This window comes from Macaca nemestrina, chromosome 5 (assembly GCF_043159975.1).
Source record: "Macaca nemestrina isolate mMacNem1 chromosome 5, mMacNem.hap1, whole genome shotgun sequence".
NCBI classification, from domain to species: domain Eukaryota; kingdom Metazoa; phylum Chordata; class Mammalia; order Primates; family Cercopithecidae; genus Macaca; species Macaca nemestrina.
The window spans coordinates 73,269,516-73,297,152 of record NC_092129.1 but is presented as its reverse complement, the minus strand read 5'-3'; the positions used below and the strand labels follow the sequence as shown (position 1 = coordinate 73,297,152).

The following is a 27,637-nucleotide window of genomic DNA, read 5'->3' as shown; positions in this document are numbered from 1 at the left end:
AGCTGGATGTGGTGGTATGCACCTGTAGTTCCAGCTACTCCAGAGGCTGAGGCAGGAGACTCACTTAAACAAGGGAGGTGGAGGTTGCAGTGAGCGGAGATCATGCCACTGCACTCCAGTATGGTGACAAAGAGAGACTCTGTCAAAAAAAAAAAAAAAAAAAAAAAAAAAAAAAAAAAAAAAAGAAGAAGAAGAAAATTAAAGAATACATAAATAAATGGAAAGGCATCCCATGTTCATGGATTGGAAAGGTAATACTGCTAACATATCTAATACAATGTGATCTTCAGATTAAGTGCAATCTTTATCAAAATCTCAATGAAGTTTTTGCAGAAGTAGACAAATTCATCCTGAAATTCATATGGAATCTTATGTTAAACAGTATAGCCAAAATAATCTTGAAAAAGAAGGACAAAGACAGAGAACTCACACTTCCTGAATTCAAAACTTACTTTAAAGTAATAGTAATCAAAATGGCATGGTACTCGTTTAAAGCCAGACATATTGACAAATGGAATAGAGTAGAGATCCCAGAAATAAACCCTTGCCTACATGCCCAAATGATTTTCAACAAGAGTTCCAAGACCTTTCAAGGGAGAAAGAACAGTCCTTTCAACAAATGGTGTTGGGAAAATTAGACATTCACATGCAAAAGAATAACGTTGGAACCTTACCTAACCTGACGTATAGAAGTTAGCTCAAGATGGACTAAAGAGCTAAATATAAAAGCTAAAATTATACAACCCTTAAGAGAAAAAATAGGGCAAAATCTTCACAACATTAGATTTGACAAAGATTTCTTGGATATGATACTAAAGGCACAGGCAACAAAAGCAAACATGGACACACTGGATATCATAAACATTGAAAACTTTTGTCAATCAAAGGACACTTTCCATGTAGTAAAAAGGCAACCTACAGAATGGGAAATATATTTGGAAAACATATATCTGAGAAGGGATTAATATCCAAAACATATAACTCCCAAAACTCAACAACAGAAAACAAACAACCCAATTTAAAAAATAGACAAAGGACTTATTCAAGAGTCTATTCAGACTTTTCTCCAAAAAAGATTTTTGGATGAGTAATAAGCATATGAAAAGATCAAAATATCACTATTCATTAGAAAAATGCAAATTAAACCACAATGAGATATCACCTCACACTCATTTGGAATATCACTATCAAATAAAGCAGAAAATAACAAGTGTTGGTGGGGATATGAAAAAAGTACAGGACCCTTGTGGACTGTTGGTGGGAATGTAAAATGACATATCAATGTGGGAAACAGTATGACAGTTTTTCAAAAAATTAAAAACAGAATTACCATATGATCCAAATACCCAAAGAAATTGAAAACATGGTCTCCACGAGATATTTATTTACCCATCTTCACATCAGAATTATTCAGAATTACTAAAGGATAGATGCAACCACTCAACAGATGAATAAATAAACCAAATGTGGTTTATACTTACAATGAAATGTTATTCATCCTTCAAAAGGAAGAAAATGTTAACATATACTACAACATGGATCAACTTTGAGGACATTATGCTAAATGAAATAAAGTATTTATATAAGATAAATATTATATGATTCTACTTATATTAGTTAACTAGATTAGTCAAAATCATAGAGACAGAAAGTAGGATGGTGATTACCAGGGTTTGGGAGGAGGAAGGAATGAATGGGTATTATTGTTTAATGAGTATAGAGTTTCAGTTTTGCAAGATGAATTGAGTTCTAGAGATAGCTGATACTAATGATTGCACAATGATATGGATATGCTTCAGACCACTGAATTTTATACTTACAAGTGATTAAAATGGAAATTTTATGTTGCATGAATCAATAAAAATATGAATTAGGGTTACAAAAGAATATCAAAGGCAGAGGCAGAATTTAAATTCATACCTGTTTTTAAAATAAAGTCAACACTCTTTACTACTACATTGCACTGCTACCATATCTGCACCATGAAATATAAACCATCTGTATAATAAATAATTATAAAGTACAGTAAGGTTTACTAACTCTTTACAGGGCTTTGTGCAAACTGATGTTCACAAAAATTCTAGTAGTAACGAAGACAACTATGATTATTGTACCTATTTTTAAAGAGAAGAGTACTAAAGTTTAGAACAATTGTCAAAGACAAAAATGCTTAACATTGTTAGCATTATGCATTTGAAATAACTGGATATTTGTTGCTATGCAAACAAAAAATCTGGGTAGTTAAGATTTGTTTTAGTTGTAGTTTTGTGTGTGTGTTTTCTGGAGATTTAACCACTTGGAATGTTTAATAATAGTACAACAGATTAGAAAGAATTATATGTCAGGATACTGCTTAGGAAGCTGAAATTGAAATAAGGATGTTCTCAATGCTCCTAAGTTTTACAAAAGGGAGATTTAATTAAGGTCTATAAAGACTTAATTTCAAATTCTATTTGTCCAAACTGTTGATGAGCATTCCTGTTTATCCATTTTAGTGTGTCGTAGTACCTGCTGATGTCTGAATATTTTGGCATTTAATGAATTCCTGCAACAGGAGGCTTCCAAAATATTTTAGGACCAATCGATGGAAAAATAAAGGTAATGCAATTAGTTCCTGTAGATCTTGATTTATATAAAATTATGTATTTATGATGACTGTTTTCCATCCAAGAATTACACAATTATTTATAATTTAACAATCATGCTGATTGACATTTTTCTAGGAAACAGAAAGAAGCTTACTGAGATTTTTTTTTCAGTCACATAGTTTTTTTGGAAGGTATTTTCCTTTCCCTGTGGAGAACTCAATAGCATTTGTGAGGAGAAAATATGATTCATGAATAAACCAGTAATTTGGCAAAGCAAATAAGTCCCATTAGTTTTTAAAGCCTGAAATTTTAGTCTTATATTTAGTCTTACAGTGCAATAAGGGTTATTAAATCAATATAGAGTTGTCTTCCGACTTGGAATAGACTCATTTGGCACTAACAACATTTTCAGCCACAAATTATGTAACTGTTTTTTTTAATAGGAAAACTCCAAACATTGATTTATATTTTAGTATAAAAGCTCTCTAATGCAATACTTTATTACTTTTCAGGATCATCTACTACTTCTGAAATTATCTCCCTTTTCACTTGTTTTCATATGATTGATTATATTTTTCCTTATTATACTATTGGACATTCATATTTAAAAATCTGAAGAACATTGAACTATATAGAAACTAAAATACAAATCACTCTAAATTTAACAAGTACAGCCAAACTCTGGGAACATTTTGTTATATTTAATACTCTAACTTTGTGATCAAAGTTACAAATTTCACACTTCTCCTAGCTAAAGACAAAAATGTTATTGAGCTTTATGTATTAAAGCATCTTAAGAATTGTGGGCATGTTTTTAATTTTCATAGAATGCATTATATTTTCATAATTACTTTTGTTCACCATAAAATCTTCTTAGTGTCAACACTGAGCCAACATACATTTCTTTAACACCTTTTTTTTTTCCAACTATTATTTTTGTTTTAGGGAGTACTTGTGCAGGTTTGTTACATAGGTGAATTGCATGTCACTGAGGTTTGGTGTTCAAATGATTTTGTTACTCAGGTAGTGAGCATTGTGCCTGATAAAAGTTTTTTGATCCTTACCTTCCTCCCACCTCCCACCTTCAAGTAAGCCCCAGTGTCTTTTGTTCCCCTCTTTGTCCATGTGTACTCAATGTTTAGCTCTCACTTATAAGTGAGAACATGTGGTATTTGGTTTTCTGTGCCTGCATGCATTGCCTCTGGAGAACAGCCTCCAGCTGCATCCATGTTGCTGCAAAGGACATGATTTCATTCTTTTTTGTGGCTGCATAGTATTCCATATAACACCTTTCTTATTTTTATTTTTGCCAAGCACATGATAGGCACTGGTTCTACAGTGAGACATATCTCTCCTAAGTCTGGTGACAAACCAGAACGAAGTGATTTCTAAATGGTATGTTAGATGTTATAGCACAGTGCGGGTAACATGGCAGTGTTGAGAAGCGTACCTAATCCTCATGTAGGTGACAGGAACGTTGCAATTTTTCAAAATTTGTTTTACTAGATGGAGAGTGTCAATGAGAATATTAAATTCACTTACTGGGGTCATGTTCCTGGCCCATTTTGCCAAGGATTTTGTCCCTGATGGTGGCAGAAAGCCATTAATTTAGGGTGGGCCCCAAAGTTTTCCAGAAACAAATATAAATCTAGTATTCTCCAATTAGCCTGCCATGTATCTACTTTCTAGAAGTAAATATACACCACTGATAAATATGTTTAAATTCACCAATTTTACTACCCATTTTACTGAGAGTGAGATATTTGTCAATATTTTATTACCAGTGTATTTTCTGCTCTGTGAAGTAAGAATTTCTTTTCTTGACATAAACTTTGTACTTTTAAATATTTGTGAAATAATTGGTGCAGAGTAGAGGCTAGAAATTTTCTTGTGTCACCTAGTATAACCTCCTTGTGTGATACATCTCTAAGATGAATCTGGATTTCTTAAACACACATTGTCTTGTGACTTCTTTCTTTCCATTTTCTAGGGAAGCATTCTACTCCTATTGTTCTCCTGTTACTATGGCTATTGCCACCTCATCTTCTTTTCTCAGGGAGTCAGAAATCCACTGATTTTTTTGGGGGAAAAATTCATACAACTAAGAATTCTTCTCTCAGTATTTGTCAGTTTTCAGACCATCATATTGATACAATAAGTAAAATCTCATTTACTGGAAGTCTCCCCAGATACCTTATTCTTTTCCAATCTGTGTCTAAGACAAAGAATATGGAATGGACTGGAATAGTCTATGGGAAGAATTTGGCATGGGAGTTGAATGGACTAGGTTTCCATACTTTTTGTAAGTGACCCCATTAACCATTTGAGAAGCAAAGAAAGAGTTACGGATAAGAGTCATGAGTAAAAAGGGGGAGTTTCCATTACTTTTCTGGGTCCTTTTGGTCCTTTTGGTCTATTTATTCAGGCTCGCTGGAGTACCACCGACATGCCTGGTTACTTGCATTTGGCAGTAATTCCAGCTAATCTGCCTTCAGCCTGTCCATCTGGTGTTTTGCTCGCTAGGGTAGGGATACAAGGATATGGAGCAGGATGCTTTTCTTGAATTTAATTAGTGCTGCTTCAAAAAAAATCCTTGAGTAAAGTTGAACCTTTTATTCCAGATTGATTCTTCTTAGATTCTTTCAGATTTAATTCCTCTTCTAGATTCAATTTTTCTCCGTTACTATTATCTTGTTATAACCCCTCTCCCATTTGGATTCCTTATGACAACAAATTGGGAAAAGGAAAAGGCAAACACTTCATGGGCTTAGGTTCTCTTCTCAACTCGAATGTAGAAAATAACCTTGGAAAATATCTTTGCATCAAAATAAAAAAATAGCTCTTTTACAATAATTTTAATTTTGGGAATTTCAAGTTTCTTTCAAACATTAGCTCTCAGTGGAACAATGATCTAAAAGTTACTTTAAAAATGTAGGAATGGATCACTGAGACACAAAGGGCTGAAATAAATGTAGCATTAACATAACATTATAATCAATTCAGTGTAGTGGAACATTTCAGCTACTGTATGTTACATGAGTATTTGTTACTTTGTTGGGTTCTGAGATACAAGAATTAAAATAGGCAAACAAACAACAACAAAAATACCAGACAAAGTCTGTCCTCAAGAAGCTTGCATTCCCAAAACTGGAAATTTCATTTTTTTAAAATTTATTTATTATTATTATACTTTAAGTTGTAGGGTACATGTGCATAACGTGCAGGTTTGTTACATATGTATACTTGTGCCATGTTGCTGTGCTGCACCCATCAACTTGTCATTTACATCAGGTATAACTCCCAATGCAATCCCTCCCCCCTCCCCCCTCCCCATGACAGGCCCCTGTGTGTGATGTTCCCCTTCCTGAGTCCAAGTGATCTCATTGTTCAGTTCCCACCTATGAGTGAGAACATGCGGTGTTTGGTTTTCTGTTCTTGTGATAGATTGCTAAGAATGATGGTTTCCAGCTGCATCCATGTCCCTACAAAGGACACAAACTCATCCTTTTTGATGGCTGCATAGTATTCCATGGTGTATATGTGCCACATTTTCTTAATCCAATCTGTCACTGATGGACATTTGGGTTGATTCCAAGTCTTTACTATTGTGAATAGTGCTGCAATAAACATATGAGTGCATGTGTCTTTATAGCAGCATAATTTATAATCCTTTGGGTATATACCCAGTAATGGGATGGCTGGGTCATATGGTACATCTAGTTCTAGATCCTTGAGGAATCGCCATACTGTTTTCCATAATGGTTGAACTAGTTTACAATCCCACCAACAGTGTAAAAGTGTTCCTATTTCTCCACATCCTCTCCAGCACCTGTTGTTTCCTGACTTTTTAATGATCGCCATTCTAACTGGTGTGAGATGGTATCTCATTGTGGTTTTGATTTGCATTTCTCTGATGGCCAGTGATGATGAGCATTTTTTCATGTGTCTGTTGGCTGTATGAATCTGCACAGCAAAAGAAACTACCATCAGAGTGAACAGGCAACCTACAGAATGGGAGAAAATTTTTGCAATCTACTCATCTGACAAAGGGCTAATATCCAGAACCTACAAAGAACTCAAACAAATTTACAAGAAAAAAACAAACAACCCCATCAAAAAGTGGGCAAAGGATATGAACAGACATTTCTCAAAAGAAGACATTCATACAGCCAACGGAAATTTCATTTTTTAAAAAAAAGTGTACAAAAGGATCATGAATGTAAATGGAAATATGCAAATGTCCCAGTGCTTGACTGAATAATACAGCCAGGAAGCCTGACTAGATCTCCAACTTTCAGCACTGAGCCTGGCAGAGTGGCTGTCTCTTGACCAGTTTGCCGATAGGAATTATTAGCACTCCCTAGTCACACATTGAGTAATGATGCTGTCGAGGGTAGATTAAGACAGCACCTTTAGATCACAATCGAGGTTTTGTAAAATAGAAGTTCCACTAATAATTGATGGGTCCTATTTTTCCAGGCTAAAAGGCTGTCTCAATTAGAGACCTAGATCTAGTTATTCAATTAGAGACCTAGACTGGATCTAGGTCTCTAATTGAGACAAAAGGTCTATTATTATATAGGTCTCTATTGAGACAAAAGGTCTCTAATAGAGACAAAAGGTCAATTCAAAATGTCACAGCCTAATATGAAGGAAAAGTTCCAGGGTTTGACTTGCAAGGAGACAGGCATCTCATTTCCTTCATTCTGATTTCCATGAGGAAGAGCCTATCAATAAGGAAAATAGGTTGCCAATTAGGGAACATTCTGGAAAGTAAGATGTAAAAGCTACCTTAATATACCTGTCAGCCATCCAAATGGACCCTTGATAACTGGTTTGAGAATCTCTCCTTGATGCAATTGAATAAAACAATTTTTAAACACTTAAGTTTCAGGGTAATGTAGCTCTCAGTTCAAATCTTACTTCCATTATTTACTAGTTGGACAAATTTGGGCTTACTATACGAATTGCCTAAATTCTATTTTTCCCATCTGTAATAGTTGGAAAATATTAATACCTTCCTTAATGGTTGGTGTACAGATGAAATTTTTTTTTTAATGTAGTGTATTGAAGGATTGTTAGTATGGAATCTGAACTGTAGTTACTTTCAGTAAAAGTCAGTGATGATGATGATAATGAAGATGGTGATGATGACAATGAAGATGGTGATGATGATAATGCTTTCTGTGAGTTTCACATTTAATGGGTGCTAATTTATTCTCCAAGGCACATTGCTAGGGACCAATATTCTTCTATGTTCATATTTATTTGTCCTTAAAATATGGGCCCAGGTTAAGCATTCATATTTACTGAAGTGTTACTTTTTGTTTTGATTGTACTAACATTGCTTCTAGATGTTTCTCATGTGTGCTAAAGATAATTGATGCATTCTGACCTATGATTGTTCTGAAAACACAACTGTTTTCAAAGGGCTTCTTTGATCAATTATCGTTCCAAAAATGTTTTGGTCTGCTAAATTTTATAACTTTATCTATTTCAACTAGAATGTTGACCCAATATATTCTGCTTTAATATCAACTTAACTTCAAACAACTGTGTGAATAAAAACATGACAGCTATACCAAACATCATTTTTCATCTTTTTACTACTGTTAGAATTTTTTTGATATAGTAGAAGACATATATCTTTATATAAAGTATTTTTTAAAAGATGTATAAAAGCAAGGGTGTGTAGAAAGCATGTTAATTCCTTCATTCATATGCTGTTATTTTGAGTTTCGAAATTGCTGAGAAAATAATACTCCTGTGGACATGATCACTGGTGTAGTTTATGTGTTTTAAGTTATGCTTTGTGGCATTGACTAATGTACCAAAGTCTTTTGTGGAAATGTGATGTATTTGTTTATATGCAGACAATTTCTTCTTTGTTCAGAATAGTGGCCCTTTTCTAAAAGATAGTGTCAATTTCTCTTTTGATAGTCACATCTTAAATTCCACAAAACTGATACAAAACTTTGTAAAATGTGAAAGTTTCAGGTTTGACTTCCAGCTTGACTCTTCTGCTGCCTGTCTTCGCTTGATAGGGTATTCATAAGTAGACTGGTCATCGTTCCAATACAATGACAGAGTAACAAATGTCTGAAAGGAATGATTCCTGAGATTTTCTTCCTACGAATTCCACTCATACAGGACTCTGCTCTTCTGAGCCGATATCCTTACTATTTGTAAAATTTTTGCAATATCTACTTTGAGAAGAATACTTATAAAATTATGGTCAATAGCACTTTCTTTCATTCTTTTATGAAAATGAACCAAGGCCTTTTCCACTCACTACTATCTTGCCTCTGAGACATAAATAATACTTTTAACAAAATTTGAGGAATGGAATAAAGACTTAAATTAAGAAGATATCACATTGATGGGTTTGGTGATGGAATAAGATGAGCTACAGTAATTGATTGTAATAAACCTTGAGAAGAGTGTTTTTCTGATAGTGTGATGGAAAGAACATAAGGTGAGTTTTTATAGTCTTATTCTTGGCATTTATTAACTGGTAAAATTGTTTAATTTTCTTATCCACTAGACTGTACCTTTGGGCTTTGGAAAAAAGTCGGACTGTGTCTATTTTGCTCACTGATATCTGAAACTTCTAAGAGAGTGCTTTGTACATAGTGTTCAACAAATGTAGTTCATGTTTCTTCTTTAAAATTAGTCTGCTTATTTCTTTAAAATGAATCTGTTCAATTTCTTCTCTGTTTAGACTCACAAAAATTTTATGAGACTCAAACTGTTCAATATAGGGAAAAATGTAAAGTTCTATACAATTTTAAGGAATATCTTTAGTCCTTAGATATGTGTTTTATATATCTTATAAGGAACTTGAAAAAGCTTCGTTTTGTCATCAGAAGGAAAGACTATTTGAAGGATTTCAATTAATGCTATCTGCTTTAATAGGACTACCAATTTCAGTGGCCTTGGATCTTGAACATGTTCATATTTAATTTTATTCAGCCTGCGTGGTTTTCTTTCCAGAGCTGATGGAGGCTGAGTAAGAATGAAATTATAATGTTGATAATAATTTCCCTTGTTCTTCTTGGCAGGCACAATGAGGCTCTGATGTTCAGGTTATCCTGCTGGCAATATTTTTCAATTAACATTTTATACTCCCCCACAAAAAGCTCAACCTCTCACTGGCACCGAACCCAGCATTTCAGTGAAAAAATGCTTGGAAACAAAGAGGCCTTCCCTTCCATTAGGATCTCCTTGTTCCCAAAGCTTCTGTACTTGGAAGAGTCTTAGTTCTCAAGGGCACCATGAGATTCAAGGTTATTATTCTCTGCTGCATCCTGTGCTTGCTTTATTTATAGAGTTTACTTTCCTGGGTTAGGAAGTTGACAGACATTGCATTGCAAGTCTTGGAAAAATCCATCATGAAGGCATTAGAAATTGACACGTAGGCCCAAGGAACTGTCATTAAGGCATCCTTCATGCAGAAAAGAACTCCATCATGCTGGGCGTGGTGGGTCACGCCTGTAATTTCAGCACTTTGGGAGGCTGAGGCCAGTGGATCATGAGGTCAAGAGATCAAGACTATCCTGGTCAACATGGTGAAACCCCATCTCTACTAAAAATACAAAAATTAGCTGGGTGTGGTGGCAAGGACCTGTAGTCCCAGCTACTCGGGAGGTTGAGGCAGAAGAATCACTTGAACCCAGGAGATGGAGGTTGCAGTGAGCTGAGATCACACCACTGTACTCCAGCCTGGCGACAGAGTGAGACTCCGTCCAAAAAAAAAAAGGAAAAGAGCTCCATCATTTGTCCAGCTTTACTGTGTGATTAGAGAATCAGACACAACAGGGGTCAGGATGACTCTTCACAGGGATGAAATTAGAAATGCCTAAATTCTCAAAGCTAGTGTTCAGAGAAAGTCATTGTTGTGAGTTATTTCTTCTTATTCAAATGAACAGTGCTGCTGGAGACAAAGGAGTTTTGTCACATGCAATTAGCATTTAGACTTAGATCCTGCTTGAGATTCTTTCACACCAAGATTTAAGTAACAAAATGCTATTTTGTTCGAAAAATCACCGGTTCGTATATTTTCCCCCCACTGACTTTATTAGACAATACAAAAAGACTTATCAATAGGGAACCAAATGAGTTGCCATTACCTGTCTTAGAATTCTCTTCACATCATCATGTCCCTGACAAGATGGTTTTGAAATGACCCAGTGCATGTAGAAGGAGTTGATGGGAATGAAGAGAAGAGTGGCAAGAAACAGTGATACTCATGCAAAGCCTAGCTTCTCCTCTGCAGAACTTAGGAGTCTAGAAAGATAAACTGTAATCAGAAATATTATAATGGATAATATATCTGACCTAGGTAAAGGCAAAAGGCAAAAGCCCTGGGTGAGTGTTGATAGCTTGCAAACTGATGGTGTGAATCCAGTATGAGGGAAGATAATTAGGAGCAAATAAAACTCTTTAGTATTTATTTATTTATTCATTTATTTTTGAGACGACGTCTCACTCTGTCACCCAGATTGGAGTGCAGTGGCACCATCTTGGCTTACTGCAACCTTCACCTCTCATATTCAAGCTATTCTCCTAGCTCAGCCTCCCGAGTAGCTGGGATTACAGGCACAAGCCATGTCACCCGGCTCATTTTTGTATTTTTAGTAGAGACGAGGTTTCACCATGTTGGCTAGGTGGGTCTCGAACTCCTGACCTCAAGTGATCTGCCCACCGCAGCCTCCCAAAGTGCTGGGATTACAGGCATGAGCCACCGCGCCCAGCCAAGCTTTACAGAACACTTTGGAGTTTACCACATATTTTCCCATATTTTTATTATCAAAAGCTTATCTATTTGGACCTAAAACCCATGTGAGGTTGAATATGGCTATTTTTCCTTTATTAAGCGTTAACTAATGAGATTGAAATAGGTTAGGTGTCTAGTGTAGTCACTAGTAAGGGGCAGAAATCTAAACATGTCTGCTTTTCAAGTTTTTTTTTTATTTAGATTTTTGTGGGTACCTAGCAGGTGTTAGTTGTGTGATTTATCAAGTATATGAGATGTTTTGCTACAGGCATGCAATGCATAGTAATCGCATCGCAGAGAATGGGGTATGCATCCCCTCAAGCATTTATCTAAACATGTCTTCCATTACATGTTTACTACTCTGTCTACTCCACTATGCCTACTCTGAAGAGAGGTGATTGGTCAAATTTAGATAAATTTTCAAAAAATCCTGAGCTTTCACTTTTCTGGAAGGTAATTTAATTTACTACTTGTTCTATAAATAACCCCTTAAAGTTCAGAGAAGTAAAATATATAGACAGATTAGTTAAATATTTTTCACAAACAGGACTCAGTTTTCTCATCCATAAAATGGATAGGTTGAACCAGACCTGTCCTTCTTGATCTTGGCTGCATGATAGAGTCACCAGGGGAACTTTTATACTTACTTATGCCCAGGAGCTGCCCCTGGAGATTCTGATTCAATTAACCTTAGGTGGGTTTCCTTTTTCTTTTTTTTAAGCTTTCCAGGTAATTCTAAGGTACCACCAGGATTCAGAGTCACTGGACTAGATGATCTGAAAGTACTCTTCTTCTACATGTCTCAGCATATTGTAGGGATTTATATAATGGCTCTGATGTTCCATAAATTAATTGGAAGGAGACTCAGTTATTATTCATTTTATCCTGTCTGGGTTCCTTGCTAGAATTTAGATCCAATTCTCACTTATGAGAGTCTGAGAATTATAAAATTTTGCAGGGGACTCTATGTCACCCAGTTTAAACTCTCCTTTAACTTACCCAGTTTAAACTCTCCTTTAACTTAACTCTTCTTGCAAACTTTTTCCTGATGGTCATCTGGCTAATCTAAAGAATTCCTGTACATGTGAGAAGGTTTCCTCTGAGCATGGCAGATCAAAGGAGCAGTCACTTAGATATGGGGACAAAGTTAAAGACGTAGAGTCAGGCAGGGAGGAGATTTCAATTGAGTCTTAAGGAAATCATTGAACAAAACTGTAGACAAGAAGCAAAGAGATTACAAACATCCTTAGAATACCTTGGCCTACCCTAGTACTCCTTTTTACCCAGCTAGACAGTCTGAGTTCCAAAGAATAAGTAATAGCATTTTCCAAAGCAACTTTTGAGAGCTGTAGAAAACATTTTTAAAATCAGCAACATATAAGTCAGACAGAAAAGAAAAAAGATCCAAGCAATGAGCTTTTACGTTTGAAATGGCATAAAGAGAGTTTGAAGCTGCCACTCACTATCTGGTCACATGCAGTGGGTACAGGGCGGCAGGTGTGCAGGCATAGGTGTCTTGGAGGGCAGATTTTATATTTGCCAAGAAGTTGATATGAATTTGCAGATGACAGTTTCCATTTTTCCTGAAAACTTCCAAAAGATTGAAGACGAAAATACTGTGATGAGTCTAGCAAATTGCACTTATTTAAGATAACCACAAAGCATATCCAATAGAGAGAAATTCTTCAGAAATGTTATTTTCTAAGCACTTACTCCTTAATCACTGGCTAAGGGTGGTAATGAACCTTGCTGATTGTCTGAGCAAAATAAATAGTTGAGGGTTAGAGATGGGGGCCTGGGGTGAAAGAGAGATAATTTTGTGTGATGATTATTATAGCACAACTTCAACCTCAGTTCTGGAAGAGCAATGTGCTCTGTCATAGCAATCTATGGCAACTGTTGTGGTTTGTGCTAACTTCATATTTGTGTTGCTATTTTCTGATGTTGAGAAATACTGTGAGTTGGCCTAGGGTTTTTGTTAATTTTTAATTTTTGTGGGTTTATACATACCCCATAAATACATACACCTACAAAGTACTAGGTTATTTTAACAAAATGTTTTGCCTTCATGTAGTAAACAATATGTAATCAAATTTTCTAAAGAAGATGATATGTTCCTATTTCATGACCACTGCAAGAATAAAATTTTATTTAAGATGTTCTGTATCAGAGTTTGGCAAATGACAGCTTGTGGGCAAAACCCAGCGTACGACTTCTTTCTGTGGTCTTCCAGCTGAGAACAATTTTACATTTTTAAATGGTTGAAAGAAATCAAAAGAAAAATAATGTTTTGAGGCGTGTGAAAATTATATGGAAATTCAAATGTCAGTGTCCATATCAAGTTTTATTGAAATGCAGTCATATCCATTTGTCTATGTGTTGTCTATGGCTTCCTCTAGGCTGCAATAGCAGAACTAAATAGTTATGATAGAGATTATCTGATTGTAAAAACCTGAAATATTTACTTTCTATTTTATTTTATTTTATTTTATTTTATTTTATTTTATTTTACTTCAAGTTCCAAGATACATGTGCAGAACGTGCAGGTTTCTTACACAGGTATACGTGTGCCATGGTGGTTTGCTTCACCTATCAATCCGTCATCTAGGTTTTAAGGCCCTCATGCATTAGCTATTTGTCCTAATGCTCCTTGTTCCCTTGCCCCCCAACCCCCGACAGACCCCAGTGTGTGTTATTCTTCTCCCTGTGTCCATGTGTTCTCATTGTTCAGCTCCCACTTATGAGTGACAACAGGCAGTGTTTGGTTGTTTGTTCCTGCGTTAGCTTGCTGAGGATGATGGCTTCCAGTTTCATCCATGTCCCTGCAAAAGACATGATCTTATTCTTTTTTATGACTGTATAGTATTCCATGGTATATATGTAACACATTTTCTTTATCCAATCTATCATTGATGGGCATTTGAGTTGGTTCCATGTCTTAGATGTTGTAAATAGTGCTACAATAAACATACGTGTGCATGAGTCTTTATAGTAGAATGATTTATATTCCTTCGGGTATATACCCAGTAATGAATTGCTGGGTCAAATGATATTTCTGGTTCTATATCCTTGAGGAATTGCCACATTGTCTTCCACAATGGTTGAACTAATTTGCATTCCCACCAACAGTGTAAAAGCACTCCTCTTTCTCCACAGCTTCATCAGCATCTATTGTTTCTTGACGTTTTAATAATCGCCATTCTGACTGGCGTGAGATGGTCTCTCATTGTAGTTTTGATTTGTATTTCTCTAATGATCAGTGATGTTGAGCTTTTTCTCATATGTTTGTTGGCTGCATAAATGCTTTGTAACTCTTATAGGAAAGACTGAGCAAAGTCATCACTCTTCATGCAATGAATGGATCTTATGTGCATCTTAGTAAAATGAGATGACAGTCTCACCTCAGAATCATTTAGACCCAAATTTCACTTTGGCTAATAAAACTACTTTGGTGTAAAATAGGATTTTATTTTCCAGATGGAATGTCTAGTTTACTTGTGCGTTTTCACCATTCTCGGTTTGGAGGGAGCAGGCTAATTCACAGTCCTAGAGTCATTCAGTTGTAGGCAGAGCCCTTTTTAGTTGTTTATCAAAAATTAGAGTAAGGATTTTGTGGCTTAAAATTTTTTTCCAAAATTTGCTAATTGTAAATCTCAAGTAATTGTTGTGATCTTATAGCTATAGCGTGGTTATTACTTATTAAGTAAAAGTTTCCTTTCCATGTTTTAGAGCTTTACTGAAAATAAAAGCCTAAGACTTCAGACAGATGAAATCCTACATTGTAAGGATAATTTTGACATTCACATACTTATATTACATAATCATAATTTTACTTAAATTTCTATTTTAGAAATATACAGAAATCAATTTAGTTTTGAAAATGTTATTTCAATATGCAAAAAACATGCTAATATATATTTTAATTTTTAAATTATTTGTATTTTTTGTGGCTATGTAGTAGGTGTATATATTTACGGGGTACATGGAATGTTTTGATACATGCAGACAATGTGAAATAAACATTCATGAGGAAAGAGGTATCCACCCCCTCAAGCAGTTATCCTTTGAGTGACAAACAATCCAATTACATTCTTTATGTTATTTTACAATGTGCAATTGGCTTATTATTGATTATAGTTACTCTTTTGTGCTTTCAGATAGTAGGTCTTATTTATTCTTTCTAATATTTTTGTACCCATTAGCCATCCTCACCTCCTCCCACCCCCTATCAGTCCCCACTACCCTTTCCAGCCTCTGGTCACCATCCTTCTACTCTCTAAGTTTATGAATTCAATTGATTTGATTTTTAGATAACACAAATAAGTAAGAACACGCAAAGTTTGTCTTTCTGTGCCTGGCGTATTTCACTTAACAGCATAATCTCCAGTTTCATCATGTTGTTGCAAATGAGTGGATCTCATTCTTTTTAATGGCTGAATAGTATACCATTGTGTTTATGTAGCACATTTTCTTTATGCATTAATCTATTGATGGACACTTAGGTTGCTTCCAAATCTTAGCTATTGTAAACAATGCTGCTGCAACAAACATAGAAGTGCAGATATCTCTTTGATACACTAATTTCCTTTGTTTTGAGTATATACATACAACCTACCAAAATTGAACCAGGAAGAAAACCAAAAGCTGAACAGATCAATAATAAGTACTGAGATCTAAGCCATAATAAAAAGTCTTCCAGTAAAGAAAAGCCCAGGACATGATGGCTACACTGCTGAATTCTACCAAACATTTGGAGAAGAACTAATACCATTCTTATTCAAACTATTCTAAGGAATAGAGGAGGAAGGATTACTTCCAAACTCATTCTGTGAGGTCAATATTACCCTGATGCCAAAACCAAAGACATATCAAAGAAAGAAAAATACAGGCTAATATCTCTGATGAATAGTAATGCAAAAATCTTCAACATAATACTAGCAAACAGAATTCAATAATACATTAGAAAAATCACTCCTCGTAGCCAAGTGGGATTTATTCCTGGGATGCAAGGATGGTTCAAAATATGCAAATCAATCAATGTGCTATGTATATTTTTAATTCGTGTGATGTGGTTAGGTATCTGGTGACTGATGAGTGAGTTATACGGGAATCCATTTTGTTTTCAAATGATTTTACCTGATTATAACAAAACATACAACTTGTCATCATGTCATGAATTTGTTACCATATTTAATATGGAACATAGCTTCCTGATTTTCTTCTTTACTAATGTTTTAAAAATATCTCCTTGAGGAACAATTTATATACATTTGATTCTCATTATTTGAGGATTCTGTATTTGAAAATTGGTCTGTTCACTAAAATCTATTAATATTTACCCTCAAAATAATACTTGACTTTTGCAGTCATTTGAGGACCTAGGTGGACATGTGTAGAGCAGCAAAAAATTTGAGTTGCTCTCTGTGCAAGTTTCCAGGTAAGGCCAAACAAGGCAATGCTCTGCTGTCTTATTTCAGCTTGTATTACAAACAAGTGTCCTTTTCACAATCTATTTAATGCCACATTTTTCACATTTCTGTGTTTTTTTGTTGTTGGTGATGGTGGCAGCTTCACTGTTTAAAATGGTCTCAAACATAGTGTGGAAGTTCTACTTAGTGTCCCTAAGCCAAGAAGACTGTGGTGTAGCTTATGAGGAAAGTACTTGTGTTAAAGAAGCTTTGTTCAGGCATGATTTATAGTGCTGCTGACCATGAGTTCAACGTTAGTGAATCAGCTATGTATCATATAAAGCGTCTTTAGACAGAAACACACATAAAACAAGGTTATGTATGCATTAGCTGATGAAAATTTTGTAATCAGAGGCTCACAGGAACCTAGCTCTATATATCCCCTAGAAGCAAAGCTTCAGTATTCACAAATTCTGTAGTCATAATGACTTTATGGAACATAACTATCATGAACAATGAGGATTGACTATATTAACTTTTTATTTTTTTACTTCTTCAAATTTTACTTTCTGCATTTTTATTATAAGAGTAACCATATATTCCCTTTTTAAAGTTTGCAAACTCAGGAATAAGCATATATAGACATGCATGTGTTTGTATATGAATTTATGATTTGCTAATATGTATCTATGGTACAGATCACTTTTCATGACTCAAGTGATAAAAGCTAAATATGCATGAACAAAATGAATTGAGAAAATTATTTAAATTAGATTTTATACTTAATTTGAGGTACATCTGAATTGCTAAATGCTTAGAATTGTACAGTATTTTGAAGATATACAGTTGTGTTGGTCAACTTTGAATGTTGGATTTCTTACCTAAATATAGAGAGATAGATGTAGTTCAAGTCTTTAAATTTTATCAAGTGACATTTTATAAGGCCATGAGAAAATGCATAATTTTTTTAAACAATGGTTGCATGTATTTTGGGTTATATTGCAGGGAAATTTGTTGTAGGAGTACTTTGGAGAGGCTCTAAGAAAGGATAGATTTAAGCTGATACTTGAAGAACAAGAAACATTTTGATAGGAAAAGAATGAGAGATATGTTATGGGTAAACAGAGAGAAAGAAAAATAAAGAAAACAGTATAAAAGAGATAAATATGAAGCATATTGGAAGATAGTGAAGGGATCAGGTTGGCCTAATTTACTTAAACATTAATTTAAATCACACTAATGGTTTTTAGTGAATATGAGCGGTTAATATTTGAATCACTTAGGACACCTACTGAAACTGAATGTGTTCCCCTCAAATTCATATGTTGAAAACTATTCCCCAGTGTGATAGTATTTGGAGGTGGGGCCTTTGGGAGGTGATTAAGTCATGAGAGCAAAGCCATTATGAATGCAATTAATGCCCTTATGAAAGAGGTCCTGGAGAGCTCCGTTGCCTCTTTGCCTTGTGAAGACATGGGGAGAAGATAGCTGTCTATGCAAGAGGGCCCTCAGCAAATGCAGAATCTGCTTGTGCTTTCAACATGAACTTCTCAAGCCTCCAGCACTGTAAGAGTAAATTTCTGTAGTTTGTAAGCCACCCAGGCTATGGTACTTTGTTATAGCAGCCTGAATACACAAAGACACCTACTTATATACAGTGCATAAGCTAACATATTATTTAAAACAAGCAAAAACCAAACAAACAAAAATTGTACTTAACAACATTTTGGTTGGACAGAAACTTATATCCAGAACAGAATGATCTCTCTCTCCTTTAAACCCATCACACAGTTCATCTTATGGGAAAGCCTTATCCATTGATTTACGAAGGTTCACTTGATTAGATTTGGTGGAACCTCTGCATGAGACTTGGAATACAACATCCAGGATATGACTAATATCTGAAGGCAGATATTAAAACAATCTCCTATATAGAGAATGAGAGAGAGAGAGAGTGTGAGAAAGAATTTTGCCCACGCCCCACCTTTGCCAATCACGCTCTTAGGCGTTACGCATTCCTAACCCTTAAGGAGGCAGCACATACTCTGACTCACTGTTTTTCATTCCTTGTCTTTCCCCATCTCTCACCCAGGCCCTTGGGTGCCTGGTGTGCTTCAGCTCACTTTTGAAGATTGAAATTTTCTTGAGCTCAATTAATCACAAGATACTCTTAATGTTACTATATAACATACAATTAATGGAAAAGGGAGTGGTAGGTTTTTTGTTTGTTTCTTTATACCCTTTCATCAGCTAATGCATATATAACCTTTTTTATGTGTGTTTCTGTCTAAAGACGCTTTATATGATACATAGCTGATTCACTAACGTTGAACTCATGGTCAGCAGCACTATAAATCATGCCTGAACAAAGCTTCTCTAACACAAGTACTTTGGGTGCACAAAACAGCAGGACCTTTTGCTTGGGGCTCCCTGTGCAGTGAGAAGATGACTTTCCCCTCTCCTTCCTGCATTTCTGCTCAAACATGTTATGCTCACCTCGTGGCTTCTGTGGGGTGGGAGTGGGAGGAATGAAACATTGTGGGGTTGCACCTTTTCCCATTTAACCACTTGCCTGTACTCTCGAAGCATGTGAATAAAGGCTTGACTGTAACTTTCTGTTTCGCTTATTGTCCTAATCATAAACACCACACCTGGCAGTTCAGTGCGCACTCGCTCTTTCTCCCTTTGACAGAACCTATTTGAGCATATATAGAATCCAAAGGGCTGTGGTATTCGGAATGGCGACCATGATTGTTCAGTTTTGTGTATGATTACTCTTTTCCTCGAGACTGTATCGCTGGGAAAAACATGCGCTTAATAGTGACTGAAGTTGCCATAGGACATTTTAGTACCAGAAAGGGTTTAAGATTTTTTTAGTCCGATTCGCACATTTTTACAGATACGGAGAGTGGGGCACACAGTGCTTTGAAGTCAAGCCACAACTGACACGTGGGGTCCTGAGCCAGAGCAAGGTTTCTTCCTTGCTGTTCTTCCTTTCTAAATTTATATCTGAGAAGTGGATGGGAAAGAAAAAAAGTTACCTGAGACAAGAAAGGATGGATAAAGAAAGGAGTTGCTTGGCAAGCTCAGTATATGATGCTTCTTGTATATGACATTTCTTGCATTTGATGCTTCAGCTCACTTTTGAAGACTGAAATTTTCTTGAGCTTAATTAATCACAAGATACTCTTAATGTTACTATATAACATAAAATTAATGGAAAAGGGAGTGGTAGGTTTTTTTGTTTGTTTGTTTCTTTAAACCCTCAGATAGTTCGCCAGAAGGCACAGGAAGCTTTATTTCCTTTACATGGCGCAGACAATTCTGCTCCTATCACCCTGAGCTCAAGAAAAAGTAAACGGAGCACTGGACATGACTGGTGCCCCCTCTCTCTCCATTCAGCCAAACTTACCCAAAAAAGCCTTTCCTAAATCCCAAGGCAGGAACACAAATGGAAGGAAAAGCTTAGCTTCTGAACTCTCTTGGTAGTTCTGACTGGGGCTGCCTATTAGAATTTTTCTTATGAGTTTTTGATAGTTAAGAAAAAACCTTTATTGATAGGTCTCTAAGGGCTCTATTGATTAACCACATTTTACTGTGCTAACATATAGTCACCAATTATAAAAGAACAGGAAGGATATTCAGCAGAGTGTGAGATATGACCTTGTGTGAAGGTGAACCATTTTGAAAAGTGGTTGCTTGGCAAGGAGTGGGAAACCTGAAGATTAAACCAGGGAAGAGGAAAACAAGGCATGTGCTTGAGACGGTCACAACGTGGGCAGGGCCTTCTGACATGCCTTGTAGTTGGCACCTCAGAATTGTACAACTGAGGAGAGAGGGGAGCAAGGGCAGTATTTGTCCACAGGCTTCCATTTCCTGGTCAAGAGAACTTCCCTGAACTTCCAAATAGTGCATTTGTGAGTGCCAGGCTGATTCCTACGGAGGCCAATTACTCCAATAGAAAAGCCCTAGGGCGGAAAGTAAGGGATTTTGATGCAGCCAAGATGAAGTGTTACTCAGTTATGTTTGGGCAAAACTGACTGTCATATCAGCGGCTGAGGTGGAAGGCAAGGTGAAGGACATGACATGGCCACGAGAAGGCTATGAAACAACGCGAAGGCCATTGCTTTCAAATTTTGCCTGGTGGAGCGCTAGAAATTCTGTGGTGGTCCCTTGGGGACAGCACTGGTGGGTGGTATGGGGATGCAAGGTGAGCAGCGCTCTTGGCCCCAACATGTGGTTACATCTGGACAGTTGTTCTGTGATCTGTTTTATATATTGGGTCCCAAGTTCTTGAAATGAGTGTCTATGTCTAAAAACAAGTTTGGAGACTGCTGTCACAGACAATTATTTCAGTTAGATAAACATTAAACTTAGTGAGGATTAAAGACATGAAATTCTTGTATTTTAAAATGACATGCACCATTTAGTCTTGGTACTTACCCCAGTACTTTTTTTTTTATTTTAATTTTTTTGTTTGAGTCAGAGTCCCACTGTGTCGCCCAGGCTGGAGTGCAGTGGTGCGATCTCGGCTCACTGCAGCCTCTGCCTCCGGGTACAAGCAATTCTTGTGCCTCAGCCTCCAGAGTAGTTGGGATTACAGGCATGTGCCATCAGGTCCAACTAATTTTTGTGTTTTTAGTAGACACAGCATTTCACCATGTTGCCCAGGCTGGTCTCAAACTCCTGACCTCAGGTGATCCACCTGCCTCCACCTCTTAAAGTACTGGCATTTATAAGAGCCACAGTGCCTGACCACCACGAGTACATTTTAAAATCTCATATGGTTGTATGTTATTTATCAAAATGAGCTTATTTTTTCTTGCTGCTGAGCTTAAAATATCTGTTTCAACTACTGCTTTAAACAGAATCCTAGGAGAAATAATATTTCAACTTTTATATGTAAGGGATCCTATTAGATGTTCAAAATCTCAAAATAAATATTGCCAGCATTTATTATTCAAATGCATACAGACACCAATTAATTACTTTTATTTTCTTCTTAGCAGTAGAGAAATTGTGCTCTATTTAAATTTATTAACCAGTATTTTTTTTTGCAGCAGTAGCTGAGTTTTTTATACCTAAATATTAATTAAAACAATTAGATTAGAAAAATGCTTGCAAATAAATTTTTATGAATAATTTTTAACACATGTTTTAAAAATAAGATCAGTTAAAAGTACTCAGAAGAGTTAATGGCCCCAATGTTTGTTTGTTTTCTTTTATGTTTGTTGGTTTTGTTTGACATCTATTTTCTAGCACTGGCCTACTGGAACTATAACAACTTGGGGTAACTGGGAAATTATGTATTTAAGCTTAAACATATGATATGATACCAATTATAAAAAGTTACAAAAACATACAAAAACATTTACTATGTATTTGTGTTTCCATATATTTACTATATATATGTGTTTCCATATGTAGTAAATGTTTAAAAACATGCATGTGAATACTCACCACTAAATTTATGGTAGTGGTAGTCTCAGTGAAAGGAGGGTAATGCGAGCACAGAGGAGACTTCAACTGTTTCAGTCTATCTGTCTCTCTGTCTGTCTGTCTATCTATCTATCTATCTATCTATCTATCCATCCATCCATCCTTTAACAGAAGAATTGTTCTGTAATTCTATATCTTTTTTATCTTTGGAGATGTTTCAAGAAATATCAGATAGGTCATCCTTTCAAGAAAGAAAACAGAAAGAGAAGAATGTAGGAAACTCATTGATTGGTAATGCCATGCAAATGACAAAAGACACAGCTTACAACCAAGGAAAGTAAAAGCAATTTAGTGTGTTTAGGAGACACAGAAGAAGAGCTGTTCTCCTCGGAATTAGTATCTATAGGGAAAATAGCACTTAAAATTCAAATTGTAATAGGTACCAGGAGCTCCCCCTTACTAAGTGAAAGGCATGCAATTAAGTTAGTATTTTTTAATGTAAGCCATTAAATTGAGAACTGAATTTTACTTAGTGTTTTCCACTTAAAATCTATCCTCTAATTAGGATATTTTATGGGTTTTAAAAAAGGGAGTTTTATTAGTATTTGAGCTTTCTAAATAAACTATTATCTTTTTATTTTATGAAAATTACTAATGATCATATTTAGTGACATATGCTTTCAAATTGATTCAAATATATATGTGTGTGTGTGTGAATTTATATATATACACATATATATATATATCCTTATATTAGATAAAACATTATTGTTCACTAATTTCTACCTACCTAAATCTGGATTAAGTTTAAAAGTTTATACTTCTGTTCCAATCAAGTATAACTGATCATCTTTAAATTTAAACCTGAATCAAATATTTGGTATATAGAACAAGTATAAGCTCACAGGACTTTTCTAAAATCAGAAATACTTAGGAAGGAGAAATGACAATAACATCTTGCACGTATTTAAATGCTCTTCTCTGATAATTAGTTATATTGGGAATTTATCTAACCACATTAAGAAATAGTCTTACAAATGAGGGTACTATTACTTGGCACTCTTCATTGGAAATTTACTGTAAGGATGGTTTACACAGCCCACAGAGATCTCAAAGTTTCTAGCCCTCCACTTTTCAACAGTGTCTGTACATACTACGTTCATAGCTATATGAACAAACCTTGGAAAAAGAATCTGCCAACATAAACACATCTGGGATTATATTAGTTTTTGCAGTTACGGGTAATCCTATAGTTTGGTTCAGTTATTAAATATTTTTAAAAAGTGAAACATCTCTGGTTGCTGTTACTCTTCGTTTTGATTTTTTTTCTTTACAGTTCTTGACAATGAAACACTATCATCCCATTTTAAGTGGTTGCTACTTTTTGTAATATTTTCATCATATTTTCTAAAATCTTTGTGGTAATTTTCATAAAGTTATTCTGCAAGCATTAGTTTTCTTTAAAACCAAAAAAAGCTTTCAGGTGATGGTTACTGATAACATTTTTATGACTTAACATTTGGATGTAAAACCTTTAGAACATATTACAGTTTCTTCTTTCCTCCCTTGTATTCCTTAGAGCAGCCCTATTTAAGAATCTCATTTAAGTTATACTACTTAATAATGTTGTTGATGAAGGGATGATGATGATGGTGGTACAAACAGAGCCAAAGAGTTAATCACAGCATCTGCGTTAGCAGTTATTTTTGTTGTTGTTGTTGCCATAGTCATCTGAGCCTCATGATTCACTCAATGGACTAAAACATCTTAATAAATATTACCTTAATATAATCAGAAAACTGCAGCTACTTGATCATTCAATAGTATTTGTTGAATTTGAAATAGAGAAGGAAGTGAGCACTTCTCCTCAATGCTTAATAGATGCAACATTATATCCAGCCTATTAGCAAGGACAATACATCCCTGAACTGATCATTTTGTAGTTTAAACACTGCAGCCTGGAGACAGTCAATTAAATATTCTCGGCTAAATAGATATACTTGGTTCAATCCCCAGATGCCTTCCCTGTCACTTCATCTGTCACTAACTTGCCCATTTTTCTGTTTCACAGTCACATTCCAAGAGGGTTACCTAACCCTGCAATTAAAACCCACCCTGCCACAGGTGGGTGTTTGGGATGACCTTTCAAATAGTACTGCATTTTGTAAGAACTTTCAGTACCAAGGATAAAGCATAATATCATGTTCTCAGTAAGATGCACTGTCACCATGTTTCTCCAAGTCAACAAGAGGCCAGAGGTAATGCCTTTAAAACCAACTCACCCAACCAACAACATCTACACTGGAATAATAAGACCAATCTGCTTATTTCACAGCCAGTTGCCACTCTATTGGCCCTCTCTGTATTGCAAAGCATAAACTGAAGTGTAGAAAAATGAGGAAGGAAAATACCAAGAAGCAATAAAAAGGAATAAAATATTATGTTTCAGATGGCAGGATTCCTAGATGCTTTGGTAATTTTTGTTTCATGCTTTTTTTCCTTCAGGATTTCATACAGAATTTGGGGATAATTTGTTATTCCCAAGTTATTATTGCTGTATCAACCCACTCTGTCAACCTAATAGTCAAATTAACTCAAATCATGATTTGCCAGCACAATAAACATAAAATTATGTTAGCTAGGAGAGATTCAGTGGCACTGAATTAATGAAATATCTGTTTTTGGAGAAAATCATTTACATTTTCTGTGCCTCAGTTTATTTACTTAGCATAGATAATCTCTAGAGTCCCTTCTAGCTTGATTAGTGTATGATTTTATGAATTTCTTTTAGAAAAAATGAGAAACATATTTTCTCTTCACAAAGTAGGCCTTTAATTATAACTTTTATTGTCATAACTGCAGAATGAAACTTGGCTTTTAATCTTTAATGTGAATCATTGTATTGAATTACTTAAAGTAAATGTTTTTAAAAATAAATTATTCCATTGATCTTCTTACATTTTTCCTTCTGTTGTTAGCCTTCCTCTCAGTAGATGGTGCTCTTTTCTTACAGACGATACTTATCTTATTCCTCATCAAAAGATCAGGGAAATTAGCTTTACTCTTTGAAAATCATTAATTAAAGAAATCAGACAGATGAGTAGAAAGAATTGCTTATAAGCAATTTGCAGCACCTTGGTAATGAAACGATACTGGAGAGAGCAATTGTTAAATGATTTAAGAGCTCCACTGAAACCTGCAATACTTGCTGAATAGGTGAAACAAATATTATAACTAAATATGAAAATGCCTTGTTACCTACATACACATACCCCTGGTTAAAAAAGAAAAAACCCTCGATTTAGGAGCTATTTTAAAGTCTTAAAATATTTATTTATATTATTTAACAAAAACAGATATATGGCATTTCACATTCACATATAGTATTTGAATATATATTTGAATATACACATCAACAGCAACACAATCAATACCAATCTCAATCAATATTGAGAGCTTCCACACTCTGCCAAATATACCTGGAACATCTGGGTAAACAGAAAGTGGACCACAACTCTTTTGAATTAATTTTACTTGATAAGAACACTTTGTTTAGAGCACCCATCAAAACTTCCTGTGTAAGCATTTCTGCAGTCTCTACTGTGGAATTATGATGCTTTTGGTCACTCCTAATTAGCTCCAACTTGTGGAGGCATTGAAATACAGCCATGTCCTGCAGTTTTCCTGAACCAACCTACTCATTCCAGATGCAGTTTGTGACTTAGGCGATCTGAAGCTACCAATGGCAAACTGGTCTAGGCAACACAGCTGTCATGTTTGTTATAACAGGAGGAAAACTACCATGGAGAGACGCTAGGGAAACTTCCTCTACCTAGTGTTGCCTCAGGATGAAAGGAAGATATGGGTAAGGGCTGCTATGGTAGGGGAGAAGAAAGGGTGGGGTTATAGTACAGGGAAGTACTAAACCAGTAGGAGTAGGAAAGTTGCCAAGGTCCATCTCAAAACAACTGAGAAGACTTCTCCCCCCTCCCCCCCCCACACACCACAGCCCCAACCAAATTTGGGAAAGCTAACTAGAATTTCTCACCCATTATTCACAACTTACTCTTTCCATAGCTCCTGCAGAGGGACTGAGTGTAGGACTCTGCCAAGAGCCCTCTGCTCAGTATAAGGAAGAGCTCTAAGTCTACCCTATAACTTCCCCCTCCACCCCTAGACCTTTGTAGCTTTAACCAAAGCAACTTCTCTGCTCCTGAAATTTTGGATTACTTCTTTATCAATTGAAAAATTAGAAAAGTAGATTTTCTCACAGAAATAGCAATCACTGTCCGTGGTAGCCTCCAGAGTTCCCCCAGTTTACCTCCCCTCTTTCATCCTCCCGCCCAACAGTGAGCCTTGGGAGTTAGGTGTCTCTTTGGACTCCCTTGAGCCGCTGAACCCTCCGCTCGGAGCCCTGGTGCTTTCCTTACCTGACAATCACATACATGACCAGGAAGTTTCCGAAGAGCCCCACCACGCACACGATGGAGTAGAGGGCCATGATGGTGATGGCCGTGATCATGGAGGGACTGCCGGTCGGAGGGCACAGGCTGTCTCTCCCGCCCAGGTCGGTGCGGTTCGGACCGCATGGGTCGGACAGGTTGCCATCTAAGTGGGACAAGTTGACCCAGGAACCGGGGCTGGGTGCTGGCGAGCAACTTGAGTGCGCCAAGGCATCAGTGCAATTGCTGGCGTTCGTGGGGACAGCGCTGCTGTCCATGGTATTGACGGCCGGCCGGGCACCGCGGTGCGAGGTAGCCAGGAGCACCGGGACTTTTCGGTTCCAAGCGCCTCAGTGGCTTCCTTTCGCCGCTGCCACAGCTCCTGCTATTTCTTACAGAAACCAGTTCTGGCTGACACAGAGAGGAGCGTCAGGCGGAGGGGACCGAGCTGAGCATCTGACATTCTCCTCTGCCTGTAGCCCCCTCCCACCTTAGTAGTTCACAGCGGCTCATCCCCAGCCACGCACCGCTGCGGGAGGGGAGGGAGGGCCATGCGGGATTCGGAGGCTGGAAGGGAGGGAGGAGAGAAAAGGGGTGGATTTTGCGCAAAGCGATCCAAGGAGTCGGTCTCTTCACTGGGCACTCTTCTGTGCAAACACATCTAAGGGAGGGAGATGGAGAGAGGGGTTGGGGAGAGAGATAGAGTTAGTTTTTGGCTGCAGTGAAAAATAAGAAAGGGGGCTAACATCACTCCATTTTCCAGCGCCTTTTTCTCCTTAAAATCTGGCAGGGAATACACTGGCTTGACGAAACCCTAACAACCCTAAAACCCCAATGCTCCTCCATCCCTATTGCCAATTTTGATCATTTGGGAATAGGGGACACACAATCTTGTTTTGCAGTCCTTGTTGCCTCAGTTGCCAACATCTAAGAAAATGTAATAATGTTTCTCCAATTTTCTTCCCTACAAACCTGTTGGGAACA

The 27,637-nt window shown here is 36.4% G+C and overlaps 1 protein-coding gene across 3 annotated transcripts in view; it reads right to left on the bottom strand.

Moving 5' to 3' along the window:
• The window catches only part of LOC105478704 (opioid receptor mu 1), a 102,012-nt gene extending 74,777 nt beyond the window's left edge, over nt 1-27,235 (bottom strand). For 2 of the 3 annotated variants that reach the window (XR_011623475.1, XM_011736269.2), the window contains exon 1: nt 26,642-27,235. Coding sequence is in view for 2 of the 3 variants with exons in the window: in XM_011736269.2 (XP_011734571.1) it covers nt 26,642-26,931 (290 nt within the window). In the remaining variant the exon portion in view is untranslated. The remainder of the gene's footprint in view (nt 1-26,641) is intronic. The other variant, XM_011736267.2, reaches the window with a different exon arrangement.
• Nucleotides 27,236-27,637: the final 402 nt, after the last annotated feature.